The 14,293-nt window shown below is 37.3% G+C and overlaps 1 protein-coding gene across 8 annotated transcripts in view; it reads left to right on the forward strand.

Moving 5' to 3' along the window:
• Positions 1-14,293, forward strand: part of LOC120429132 (high affinity cAMP-specific and IBMX-insensitive 3',5'-cyclic phosphodiesterase 8) — a 315,218-nt gene that overhangs the window by 291,946 nt on the left and 8,979 nt on the right. For all 8 annotated transcript variants that reach the window (XM_052709686.1, XM_052709687.1, XM_052709688.1 and 5 more), the window contains 4 exons: positions 6,704-6,911; positions 6,976-7,121; positions 13,505-13,727; positions 13,784-14,215. In XM_052709686.1, coding sequence (XP_052565646.1) covers positions 6,704-6,911; positions 6,976-7,121; positions 13,505-13,727; positions 13,784-14,215 — 1,009 coding nt within the window. The remainder of the gene's footprint in view (positions 1-6,703; positions 6,912-6,975; positions 7,122-13,504; positions 13,728-13,783; positions 14,216-14,293) is intronic.

The raw sequence follows: 14,293 nt of genomic DNA on the forward strand, positions 1-14,293 counted from the left end.
AAAAATCGAAATTTCTGTCGCAAAAATTTTTCAAATTCATTTTTTTATGTAAAATCAAATTTGCAATCAAAAAGTACTTTACTGAAATTTTGATAAAGTGCACCTTTTTCAAGTTAAATCCATATTTAGGTGACTTTTTTGAAAATAGTCGAAGTTTTTTATTTTTTTCAAATTAGTGCACATGTTTGCCCACTTTTGAAAAAAGATTTTTAAAAAGCTGAGAAAATTCTCTATATTTTGCTTATTGGGACTTTGTTAATACGACCTTTAGTTGCTGAGATATTGCAACGCAAAGGTTTAAAAACAGGAAAATTGACGTTTTCTAAGTCTCACCCAAACAGCCCACCATTTTTCAATGTCGATATCTCAGCAACTTATGGTCCGATTTTCAATGTTAAAATATGAAATATTTGGGGGGTCAAACATTCAATATTACGCCCTTTTAAATTGTTAGTCTTGATTTGAAAATTTTCAAAATATTGTTTTCGAAAAGATCGGAAAATTTCTCAAATATTTGATATTTTGACATTGAAAATCGGACCATAAGTTGCTGAGAAATCGACATTGAAAAATGGTGGGCTGTTTGGGTGAGACTTAGAAAACATCAATTTTCCTGTTTTTAAACCTTTGCGTTGCAATATCTCAGCAACTAAAGGTCGTATTAACAAAGTCCGAATACGCAAAATATAGAGAATTTTCTCAGCTTTTCAAAAATATTTTTGTCATAAGTGGGCAAACATGTGCACTAATTTAAAAAAATTAAAAACTTCGACTATTTTCAAAAAAGTCACCTAAATATAGATTTAACTTGAAAACGGTGCACTTTATCAAAATTTCAGTTACGTACTTTTTGATTGCAAATTTGATTTTACATCGAAAAATGAAGTTAAAAAAATTTTGCGACCAAAATTTCGATTTTTTGAAAAAATCAGTATTGATTAAAAAATTCATAACTCAGTCAATGATTTTTTGCACAACCTGGAAATTTCTGAAAAGTTGGCATTTTATGTCCTCTAAAACATAAAAAAAATAAAAAAAAAAGTGTTTTTTTGCAAATCAAGTTTTAGTGATAAAAAGTTAAATAAAAAAATCACAATTTTTTTTTACCGTGTATTTTTTTTTCAGTGTAGTCCGTATCCATACCTACAACTTTGCCGAAGACACCAAATCGATCAAAAAATTCCTTCAAAAGATACAGATTTTTGAATTTTCACATATCATCCATACAGACAGCTGCCAAATTTGTATGGAAAATTATATGGACAAACTAATGATGCAAAATGGCTTCTTTGGGCATACCGAAGGCACCAAAAAAGTTTCAGTCGGATTAAAAAATACAAAAATTAAAATTGAAGAAAAAAGACCGATTCCGTAGAGAATTGCTCACTAATGATCCGATTTTCAATGTTAAAACATGAAACGTTCGTGAAATTTTTCGATCTCTTCGAAAAAAAACATTAAAAAATGGTTTAACATTCAATATAACGCCCTTTTCAAATGTTAATCTTGATTCAAAAAATAAGGAAACAACAACCAGAGGTCCAATCTTCAATGTATTTTAGACAATTTTATGGCAAACTGAACCTTAAAAAAAAAAATTCAGAAATGGTCACTTATGGTCACTATTTTTTTAAATCGAAAAACTGCAAATATTTCGCTAAAATCAAACTTTTGGGGGCTATATTTTGAAAACGGATCCCTTTAACAAAAAATCTTTAGAGTACTTTTCGATTGCAAATTCAATTTTACATAAAAAAATTATGACAAATTTTGTTTGAAACATAGATTTTTTTCAAAAATCACTTTTTTTCCGAAAATTTATAACTCAGCGGCAGATTTTTTGACCATACTTCTCTATGGCTCAAAAGTTGCGGATTTATGTTCCCTAAAACATATCAAAAAATCTCGAAAATCAAAAAATACGTATTTTGGGAGATTAAGTTTTTGTGAATAAATAGTAAAAAAAAATCCGTACCATTTTTGTATGGACAGCTGCCAAAATTTTGTATGGGTGAACCAATGACACAAAATAGCATTTTTGGTCATAGGAAAGGCCCCCACAAAGTTTGAGCCAAATAAAAAAATACAAATAAAATCCATTTCCGGTTTTGGTATAGAATTGCTCGAATATTGATTATTTCGTCTTTTATTTTTCTATCTTTTATCATTTTCAACTAGCCAACAGTTCAAAGTATATTCAGCGTCTGGAATGGGAGTGAATTAACTCCTGTGTGATTTTGAAAAAAAAACTTCATTATGAGTACATGCCACCAAAGCGTGAGTGAAACAAATGTGATATCGATTAAATCAATGTATTGAATAATGCTTATTTAAAACCAAGTGCTTCAACAAAAGACCGATCGGCTGTTCAATGCAGAAGTACGCGGCGATCCCAACCAAGTAGGAACTACCCAGTAGCGGCAAAACTAAAACTAAAAGCGACAGTTTCATCTCCAGCATTGGCGGGAGCCAGTTCGACATGAGCCGATAAACGGGGATATGCACCAAGTGCAAGCTGTAGGTCAGCTTGCCCAGGCTGGTCAACGCCTTGGAAGCCAAGAATCTGCGTACGACACCTACAACGAATTTTGTTTCAAGTTGTTAATTCTGTTAAATAAATTTAAGAAAACATTGGAGTTACCGTAAACCGGGGTGACTTTGATAGGATTTCAATTTGTTTTTAGAATATTTTCCAACAGGTAAGGTTTTTCTCAAGATTATTTTTTTTAAAACATGTACTGGGGTAGGCCACACAAAGTCCATGCACTATTTTGGAAAAAAAGTTTTTTCAATAGTGTTAAGAAAAATAGTTACGTTAAAAATTCTTAGTTTTAATTCCGGGGTGACTATCAAAGTCATAGTTTTTCTTGTTGACTTCTAACTAACGTGAAATTTTCCGAGGATTCCGAATATGACAAAGTTGAGACCAAAAAGTGCCGCTATGGAAGCCTACAGGGCAAAAACTAACGTTGTAAAATGTTTGTTGTAGAAAAATCGAAAAACTATGAGAAAAACTGCGATTGGCCAAAAAGTTAATACCGTAGGCTTATAGTCCATGAAATTCCCTAACTTTTGACCTATAGGAGTATGGGTGTTGGAGGCTGTTGCAAAAAGATATTAAGGTTTTAAAAAAATCAATTTTGAACAGTAATTTGCAAAAGCTATGAGAAAAAGTCAAACCGATCCTGGATGTCTATGGCCCATTTTGAAGTGCTTCAAAAGACCTTTCAAATGCATCTACGAGAGTTGGAATTGATGAAGTTTTACGGAAATGCGAGCAATTTTAAGATTTTTTAGGTTTTTTGGACCTCAAACTTCGAAGCCCGTTTTACCCCACTTCCCTTTGTCGTAGAGGGCTCATATTTGGCATGAGTTCATCTCATGTATAGACAAACAAACGCTGAAAGTTTCATCCAAATCGGAGCACCTCGAAATGAAATTTAAATGTTTTTTTTTTTTCAAAAATCACTTTTTTTCGAAAAATCATAACTTGGCGTATTTTGGTAAATTGAGTTTTTGTAAAAAAAAAAGTTAATAAAAAAATCGGCAAATGTTTTTTCCGTGTACCTTTTTTTATCTCAATAGTCCTCAACAATACCTACAACTTTATCGAAGACATTTGATCAGAAAATTCACTCAAAAGTTACAACTGTTTGAATATTTACGTACCATTTTTGTATGGACAGCGGCCAAATTTGTATGGGTGAACCAATGACGCAAAATAGCATTTTTGGTCATAGGAAAAATGCTTCATTATGAGTACATGCCACTAAAGCGTGAGTTGAGCCATATAAAAAAATACAAATAAAATCCATTTCCGGTTTTGATAGAGAATTGCTTGAATATTGATTGTTTCGTCTTTTATTTTTCTATCTTTAACAATTTTTAAACAAGCTAAAAGGTCAAAGTATATTCAGCGTCTGGAATGGGAGTGAATTAACTCCTGTGTGATATTGGAAAAAAAGCTTCATTAAGAGTACATGCCACCAAAGCGAGAGTGAAACAAAAGTGATATCGATTAAGTGAATGTATTGAATAATGCTTATTTAAAACCAGGTGCTTCAGCAAAAGACCGATCGGCTGTTCAATGCAGAAGTACGCGGCGATCCCAACCAAGTAGGAACTACCCAGTAGCGGCAAAACTAAAACTAAAAGCGACAGTTTCATCTCCAGCATTGGCGGGAGCCAGTTCGACATGAGCCGATAAACGGGGATATGCACCAAGTGCAAGCTGTAGGTCAGCTTGCCCAGGCTGGTCAACGCCTTGGAAGCCAAGAATCTGCGAACGACACCTACAACGAATTGTGTTTCAAGTTGTTAGTTTTGTAAAGTGGAGAAAACATGAGAGTTACCTGGGGGTTTCTGGAAGCAATCGACGAAGGTTACACTTGCGGCAATGACCGCGGCGTTCCGGTACAAAACGGAGTGAATCAAGGTCAACCAGGAAGAACGCGGTATCTCGAATTGGTAGAAGATGAATGTCGGAACGAACGCTAGAAGCAGCATTGGAATTCGGGACATTTTGAGAACGTTGAACAGCTTGAAAGAAGGGCTTAGTTATTGTCTAATACAAATTTACACAGAACACAACTAACCAAAGATTCTTCAAAGTTTAATTTGCTGTGCTTATGTTGGTGGTACAGATAACCGACGACCACTCCAGCCAAATAGCAATTGAAGTTGGAGTAGCCTGGTACATAAATGTGGGTAAACCACGGGTGATACATAAACTGAAACTGAAAAGTACTGAAAAATAATTGTGTTCAATAGATAATGTTATTCCAATAATCAGCTAAAACTATTACGTTACCTTAGCGTTAGTGGCGCTGACGATTCTAGTCCATGCAAGTGTATATTCCCGGTAGGAATTGCCACTGCAACAACAACGCTAGTCCATAGTACAGTACTGGCATGTTTCGGATACTTGCAACAGATTGCCAACAACAGCAAAGCTACTAGAAATAACTGTAGATCAGCTGCCAAATACCAGCACTGATAATTGCACCGTTCGCCACTAAATGCTGGAAGATTATTCAGAAACAGTACATTGGTCCACCACATCTTGCGGCATCGAGCCTGTTCTTGGGTGATCATTTTGTACCCAACGGGACCCATTTGGATTCCCGGAAGGTCAGGAGCTACAGTTGACAACAATACGAAAAAGTAGTAAAGTGGTGCAATACGGATCAAACGGCTTTTGATTTTGTCCCAGAAGTAATGAATATCAAGCTGAGACCCATCCATGGCATCTTGAAAGACATTTGTGGCTAACAAAAGCCCACTAATGGCGAAGAATATTTGAACGGTAACAACTACGCCTGCAGTTATGTCAATGGTAAATGGATTCTTCATGACCTGCAACGTAACAGCTGATTCGCAATTGTTTTGTGTCCTAAGAATTTATTGTACTCACATTTTCGAAAAAATCGGGGTTACTCACAGGCAAAATCGCTCCGCCAAGCATACTGTGCATGAACATAACCCATAGGTTCATGAAAACTCGAAGTCCATCTAGATATCCAAAGTCTCGGTAAAGTTCACTTTTGGACTGTTGCGTGAGGCGATCCCAGTTGCGTCTCACCGAGAATGATGATACAATTATATGGTCTAGAATGGCATAAATAAGAACGATTCGATGGTGGCATCTGCATGAGTTCTTACCTTTGATCCGATCTGAACCAAGCCACTCAAGCACGTTGGAACCAACCATCGGAATGAAAATTATTAACATGATTGCGTAAAATGTACTCATTAACCAATCTGGAGTATTTCTTGCACTTCCCAGCTCGTCTTTCGAAGTGCAGTACTCAATTTCTGAGTAGGCATGGCGATCGAGGGTGTAATTCCGTTCCAGACGGTTATTTACACAAACGTTGATCAACTCATCGTACCGAGCATTAAAAGGGTCCTGATAGTGATCCCAGAAATCAGCCGGAAAGATATACTAAAAGAACATTGATCATAATAAAGTTCTTGTATCGCATTTTGAATTACAACTCACTGTGAAATTGATTGGAAATTTCGGCTCAAACAAACGCTGGCGATCTTCCAAACTGACATCCTTTAGTTCTCGTTGACATTCTTCAACACAAACGCCCCAATCCAGCAGATTGCGCCTAAAATCGCTGATGATTCGTGGCGAGTCCTGTAACGGATACAAATCCAACATTTTTCTTAAATTTAAATGTAAAACTACTCACAAACGGATCACGATCCTCTTCGAACACAACCTTAACAAAGCAGTACACTCCGGCGGCGGTGTGGTCGTTCCCCTGGCGGCACCGGTCATAGTCATCGTATCGGTACAACGGAGGAACTATTTCGGAACTCTGACTCAAAGCGACCAGTCCCGCTAGAACAATCAGTACCGAACTTGGCGCCATGCTTTTGCGTTGTCAACTGTTCCTGTGCGCAGTTGCACTATCACTGACTGTCGCTCTTTCATTGAAGATTGCATTCTGCACAGATGTCCTTCAAAACGAGGGAGGCTTGAAACTGGTCCAGCCAGAATTGTGGCCTTAACGGTACTTTCAATTTGGATTTAACTGATGAGTGTTTTTTTTGGGGTTATGTCAGAAAAAGCAAAAATAATTCAATTGGTTGCATCTTAATAAAATTGACTACATTATATGCTAGACTATAAGGCTTACTGTCATATTCTCAATATTAAATTTAAACAACAACACTCCCCTCCCACCCACAGCAAGGGCCCACCAACACGATCTCGTCGCGGCGCAGCTCGAACGACTCGATCATCCGGGGCGGCGGCCGGCCCTCCACCGGCAGCATCGTGTTCACCAAGACCCGCGAGTCGACGCAGCTGAACGAACTGCTCAACAACGCGCTGGCCTGGGACTTTGAGATCTTCCGGCTGGAGGAGCTCACCGAGCGGCACCCGCTCGTCTGCCTGGGTAAGGACAGTTTTGTTTTGTTTTTTTCAGGTAGAAACGTTAAATAATGCCACTCTTCCATCAGGTTTGGAGCTGTTCAGACGGTTCGACGTGTACAACACGTTCTGCTGTGACGAGAACACGTTCGAACGGTGGCTGCACAAAATGGAGGAACATTACTGCTCGAAGAACACATATCACAACAGTACGCACGCCGCGGATGTGATGCAAGTGAGTAGGGCTGCACAGCAACGGTCACAAAATTCGCCATAGGCTATACCAAGATTTTCACAGTAACCCAGAACCCTCACATTTCAACGTAGAGTTTGCTTAACGAAATTTGCAAGTTCAAGTCCTGCTTTCGTTATGCAATCAAGTCCAGTTTTTACTGTTCCAGTTATCTGAGCGTGTTCAACACCCCCACCCCTTGCGCTTTGGTTGGCATTTTCGGGCAAAATTTATTTGCTCAAACTTTCATTTCGTTGCAAAGTAAGAGACCCTACCTCTTTTGGTGGTTATTCCAAGTCTTGGTGCAAGCAATCTTCCCAGAACTTTCGGTGCTCGCTCTGCAGAAAAAAGGGTCTTTGAAATAGTATGTGTGCGGTTGTAACCAGCCGCACTGTGTTTGGACAAAGTGGATGAAATGAGCAGAGGAATTTAAATCCCTTTTCTGTCTCACCCCGAAACCAGCAAATCGTGAATTCCTTATGGAACAAAGTTGGCCTTTAACGGGTTGGTTTTTTTTCTCAAACTACGATATTTTTGAGTAATTCTCTAGAATCTGGATTTTTTTTTGTGAATTTTAAATTTGTATTTTTTTTTTATTTCAATTAAACTTTGCCGAAACATTCTTTATGTCGAATAAGCAATTATGCATTATTGGTTTTTCCTTACTATGCTCCATACTGCCCCTGATCGCATAAATGTCCCATATGCATTTTCATCGATTTCGAGTTTTTGATGCAGTTTGGTTCAAAATCGTGTGCTCTTTCAAAAGAGCCTATAACATCCAGTACTTTGTTCTAGAAATTAGGAGGAAATCCAGTTTTTTCGCGAAAACTTAACACGTAGCCTTATGTATGGGACAAACTTTAAATGCGTTTTTCTCAGTTTGCTGTTTTTGCATATGGGAGATTATTTTTAGACCATTAAAAAAGTTGGATTCCCACAAAAAGTTTTTTAATTTTTAAATTTTAATTTTCAAATTTGTTGATGTTTTAAGGGACTCCAAAAGACATCTTTCAAGTCATAATAAGGGTTAGTGAAATTTCACGATTTCGCGGAAAGCGTGAAATTCGTGAAATTTGAAGTTTTCCGTGAAATCTCGCGAAATTTATCAATTTGCTTAAATCAATTCTTTAAAATAACAATATAACAAATATTTCATCCTGTGTGTGTGTGTGTGGTCCAATCCAATACCCGCTAGCCGGTAGCGAAATTATGGGAAAGTATAGTTTGTATCAGACTTGGGTTATGCTGATACAACTTATCTCAGTCCCGGGTATTAGGTGGTGATAGCCCTCGCGCTGCTTCCAACGACCCATTTCAGAATGACAGAGCTCCTTGTGGTCCAATTCCGAGGTCGTTGGGCATTGTTCGGCCCCGCCTAAACAAAGATCAAAAACCAGACGGGTTCTCGATCTATCTTTAAACTTCCAATCCCATCAGGCAAACAGGGATCAGCGCGTATTTAATTATTGTTGAAAAGAAGGCATAATTTAAAATTTTCAGTTCGGATAGATCTCACCAAGTTTCTGGATCGACTGGTTGTCCAATTTCTAGGCAGCTTTCAAGCACCCGGACGTTGTTTCCTGTTTTGTTCGCAAGCACCCGGAATTCCAGCTGCGAGCAGCTTGATCACATCTTGGAGTACAGATTCTCTGACAATTCTTGGTCAGCTGCAGATTAGATACTGCGGCTTCAGCGCAATATCCACCATTTCCGACCGACTTCACCCGATCGTAGAACTTAGTGTAGTTTAACTGATCTTCCAAGTACTTCCTCTTCATCTGGAACACATCCTCCAGTAGTAGATAAAACTGCTTGAGTGCAGCTTCCAAAAACCTTCCTTTGCACACTATTATTTTCTTTCGCACTATTTGATTTTTGTTATTTTGGGCGTAAAAAAAACAGGTTGAATACCACCCTTAGAGCTAGCTAGCTCACATCTCACTAATACAACTGCAAGACCGAAGCCACCGCGACGATTTGCTTGAACTGTCAAACCAGGCGTCGTAGAAATTAAAATCGCGGAAACTGGTCAAATTTATAAAACTAAACGAAATCTTCACTTTCCACAAGTAAATCCACACATTTTACAATCTTTCCACTTCTTTCCAAGGTCATGACTATTAAATAAACGTTCAAATAATTGAAATTCCGCGGACCGCACAGTTCCAGCTTCTGCTCTCGATGGCAGGGCTGCCAACTCTAACAATATAACAAATATTTCATCCTTATTCAATAAATTTTAGTATTAGAAAAGCGTGTTATGAAACATTTGAAGTATTGTTGGCAAAACATACAAAAACAAAAAAATGTCACCACATTTACTGAGAAGTGAATGCTGCTGAAATCAGTAAAAACATATTCGGAATCTTCAACTTATCACAAACATGACAAATATTATCAGTAATTTGATTGCAGTTATTCTCTTACCAAATAGTTTTAATGTTTACTGATATTGACTTTTTCAGACAAAACTTGTGTTAAAGTTGACTGAAAAAGTAAATTGTGGTAAATTAAATTGCTATTTGGAGTTCAATAGATTTCAATAACAGTTATAATTTTAATAAAAAGTCAGATTCCAACTTGGTTTATTCAAGATTAAATTAATAGTATTATCGATTTTTGCAATTACATTATAAGAATATAACAGTTTTTTCTGAGTCCTGTTTAATTTTCACGATATTTGATTATTTTAGTTTATGCTCTTATTTTGATTTTTAATATAGTTTTTGAAAAGTGAGATGGAAACCTTAAACAAATCTACTTGGCAAAATGCCGCAGAAAATTCATGCTAGTAATTTTTCAATCATTTTGGCTGGACAAAACGAAAACTTTTCTACTATTTAATCAGTCGAATATTAAAAAAAAATAGTTCAATAAATGGGAATGCACATATGCCCTTTATTTCGTTTCAAAATATATATAGATCAAATTCATAAACTACGTGGAAACATTTTTCGCGTTGAAATAAAGTGAAGATATTTTTTAGTTTACTGGAAAATAGTATAAACTAAAGCATAACAAGTAGTTTCTGTAACTTTAACATAAGATTTTCAGAGTTATTTTAACGGGTTTCAGGTTACGCGAAATTTTTTGCAATTTTTAGGCGTGAAAAATCACTAAGCCTAATAATAATGCATGATGGTACAAAATTTAAAAAAAAAATTATTTTTTTTAAACTTTACAATTTTGTCAAGCAAATTTTTTTGGATAAAAGTATCTTAGTGGCTAAATCAAATTTGCAATCTAAAAGAACTTTACAAAAATGCACAATTTTGGAGTTATAGGCACCATCAAATAAAAATTTTTGCTTGTTTTTTAAATGTTTCTTTAATGTTTTATGAAGGAAATCCGCCCCTGAAATAAATATTTTTGAAAGGCTGAAAAGATTTCCTGCAATTTTCTTTCAGAGATCAAGTATCACATAATTAGACTGTTTCAACTGAAGTTTTCTCTGAAACTATTATAGTTCTATTTTCAATGCTAACAAATGAAACAATAAAGACATTTCTGATATTTTCAAAAAAATATAATTTTCAAATTCTAAAATTTATTCTTAAATTTGAAATTAAAAAAATTATACATTTATAAACCTTTTTAAAAATAATGCTAGTTTAAAAAAATTGATCAAAAATATGAAATGAGGAAAGTTAGCATTAGACCAATTAAAAAATTATGCTTGATTAAAAAAATTAACTATTTTTTTTTTAAGACAAAAAGAATATTTAAAAAAAAAGTTTAATTTCAAACATTGTAAATCGAACCAAAAGTTTCCGAGACATCAGTCAGTTGAAGATAACTTGTTAATTAGGTGACATTTAGGAAAAAACTCATTTCCTTCGATTCGAATTCTTTGTGAGGCCGTTTCTCTGAACCTAGTTGTACGCATTCCATAGCCTGAGAAATTTTCTCAGAATTCCGAAAATATTTTTTGAAATAACAAGCCATCGTCTCTAAATTTGGACAAAAAAGGTTAGTTGTTTTGAAATCATTAAAAATCATCAAAAATGTATGATTTGACGAATACAAACATTTTAACACAAAAAACGCTAAAATTTTAGTTTTCGTCAAATCATACATTTTGCGGTACTGTACAACGGAATTTTACAAAAAATCAAAATTTTTTGATTGATTATAACAACAAGAAATTATGATTTTAAGTAACCAGAATAGCAGAAAATAGTTAGCAATGCTAAACTGAACCGAACATTCTCGTTTCCCGGATATCCGTATATTTTTTCTGGGGTTTATGGACTGATAGAACCATTCGGATAATTAGCCGAATATTGGTACTTTTACGAATATCATGAAATAACTATTTTGAATGCTATCGTCGTGCTATCATGTCGCACCCGCCATTTTGACGTTCCGAGAAAAACGCGTTTTAATGTTTGACCTTGAATAAACAAAAACGAAAGCACGCAATGTAAACAATAACAAACACGTTTTGTTTGGCTGACCATTCTGTGCATTGTCCCGAAGTTTGGTTGAAGTTGGTTGCTGGAGTCCCGAGTTATAATTAAAAATGTTTACGGTAGTCTAACTTGTACGTGCGTCAAACGCATCCTGACCTGAAATCCCTTTGCCCTTCGTCACACTTACATCAATTTTCAGGGAGTGACAAGATAGCACGACAGGATTGAAACTTCTTTTATATGTAGAGTGACAAAAATTTTCGGAGCTTTTTTGGTTTTCATTGAATATCTCAGGATTGAAATCGAATTTTGGGGATCTGTGAAGGTCAAAAGATGAGGCATTGGTTCTTAACTCAATTTGGCCCAAAATGCACGTACGACAAGTTAGCACGATGGCGACGAAATAGTTTTTTTTGCAATTCCGTCTTAAAACTACTTACTTTTCCTGTCATTCTCGAATGACGAAACAGCCTACTTTTCTCTACCAAAAATAACAGAATCGAATAACAACCCACTTCAAACCCAATGCTGAAAAGTTCTACTTTTCAGCACTGAAATGGATGCTAAAAAGTAGAACTTTTCAGCACTTGTTAGGAAAAGTTGTACTTTTCAACATTTTTTGATTTAAACGATTCATTGACTTAATGCATGGACATTTCTCCTATAATTCTGTTCAAATGGTGTTAATTGGAATTGCAAAAAACGTTGTATGGAATTGGTATGGAACTCGTTGCAAAACTTGATTTTTTCATCACTCGTCGTATTTAGTGCTGAAAAAATCTGATATTTCAACAGGTCGATAATCTGTATCTGGAGATTTTTTTTCATTTCATTTTTTCTTCATTATCTTACAAAATTACAAGGAATGGATTGGTGATACTCTCATTAACGGCAATGGCCCATTGACGTAAAAATTAGGATTAATCAACTTAGTTTTGAACATTTTAAAACAAAATATGTTTTAGTTTTTTTCTATGAAAACGGGATTTTTTATATGCGTGAAAACTTTATTACTGACACAAAAATCTATCAAAATCCAAGTAACTATATGGACTACATAAATTTCAAATAAAACATCAAATACTTTATAAATCATTTACCCTCTCCACAAGCAACAGAAAACCATAATTTGCTCGGGTTTAATTTGTTCTGTCCCAAAACAACCTTCCGAGAGTTCCATGTGTGTGTGTGCTCGTCCCTCGAGCCCCTCTTCAAAGACTCCAAGAGAGAAAGCTCCGTTTTTTTTTTCGCAGTGAACTCCTGCGGCCAAATCAATCTCAGTTTCTTGGCCTCCCCTTTCGAGGAGCAAGTTTTAAGTGGGGGACAGGACAGGTCCCCGGTCCCAATTTCGATTACAGACCTAATCCTCCGGAGAGAAGGTATACTAAAGGTTTTTTTGGGGGGTAATAGAAGGCAAATTGAGTTGTTCTGTACACAGCGCGCGCCCGGTGTGTGGTTCACTCGTGGGTTCAGTAGACCCATGAAAAGCTGGAGGACTTTTGAAGGATCGTCCAATCTAATTTGATGGCTTTGTGACGAGCTGACTTTATGATTTCGGGGGAAGGGGGGACCGTTTCATTCAACATGTGGTTGTTTGGGGACCACCTGTTGTGTGCAGAATTAGGAAAAGATTTTCGTTACCAACTCAATTTGGGAATGGTCGAGCGAAATCAACCGGAATGCTAATGGTGTACCAAAAAGGATCTTGTTACGAATTACACGCTGCGAGCGTATAATTATTTGTGCAATTAATTTGATATATGCTGATGAACAGGTGAAGATTTGATTTTCCCTTGTAATTTTGTGGTCAGGTGCATAGAAATCTGCTCGGATCCAGTCATGGAGTTTGGAAATAAATTATTTTATTTTATTCAATTAAAAGATAAATAAATGAAAGCTGTCAGAAATTAGAAGGTTAGCATCGCCCCTTTTGCTGTAATTTAACTCGATCCAAAAACGTTTTGTCCGCAGGCCACGGCGTGCTACCTGCAGCAGCTGTCCAACCGCGAGCTGAAGGTGATGGACCGGATGGACGAGGCGACGGCACTGATCGCGGCCGCAACCCATGACATTGAGCACCCGGGCCGCTCGTCCGCCTTCCTGTGCAACTCGGACGACCGGCTCGCCCTGCTGTACAACGACATCTGCGTGCTGGAGTCGCACCACGCGGCCACCACCTTCCAGCTGACCCTGGGTAAGTCCTGCCTCCTTCTGAATCAAAAGTGGGATTTAATTATGGGCTCTTTACAGGCGACGACAAGATCAACATCTTCAAGCACCTCGACCGGGAGTCGTACAAGCTGGCCCGGTCCGTCATCATCGACATGATCCTGGCCACGGAGATGACGCGCCACTTTGAGCACCTGGCCAAGTTTGTGAGCGTGTTCGGCACGGACGTGGACGCCGGCAAGGAGACGACCCACGACAACGAGGACAACCAGATCCTGGTGCGGCGGATGCTGATCAAGTGCGCCGACGTGAGCAACCCAACGCGGCCCCTCAAGTTCTGCGTCGAGTGGGCCCGCCGGATAGCGGAGGAGTACTTCACGCAGACGGACGAGGAAAAGCGGAAGAATCTCCCGATCGTGATGCCGATGTTCGACCGGACCACGTGCAGCATCAGCAAGAGCCAGATCGGCTTCATCGAGTACATCATCCACGACATGATGGACGCGTGGAACAGTGAGATGAATAACCGTGATCTTGCAATCCGTCAAAACTAAACGCAAAACTTCTCCTTTCCCCCCCACCATTTTTCCC

This window comes from Culex pipiens, chromosome 3 (assembly GCF_016801865.2).
Source record: "Culex pipiens pallens isolate TS chromosome 3, TS_CPP_V2, whole genome shotgun sequence".
Lineage (NCBI taxonomy): Eukaryota > Metazoa > Arthropoda > Insecta > Diptera > Culicidae > Culex > Culex pipiens.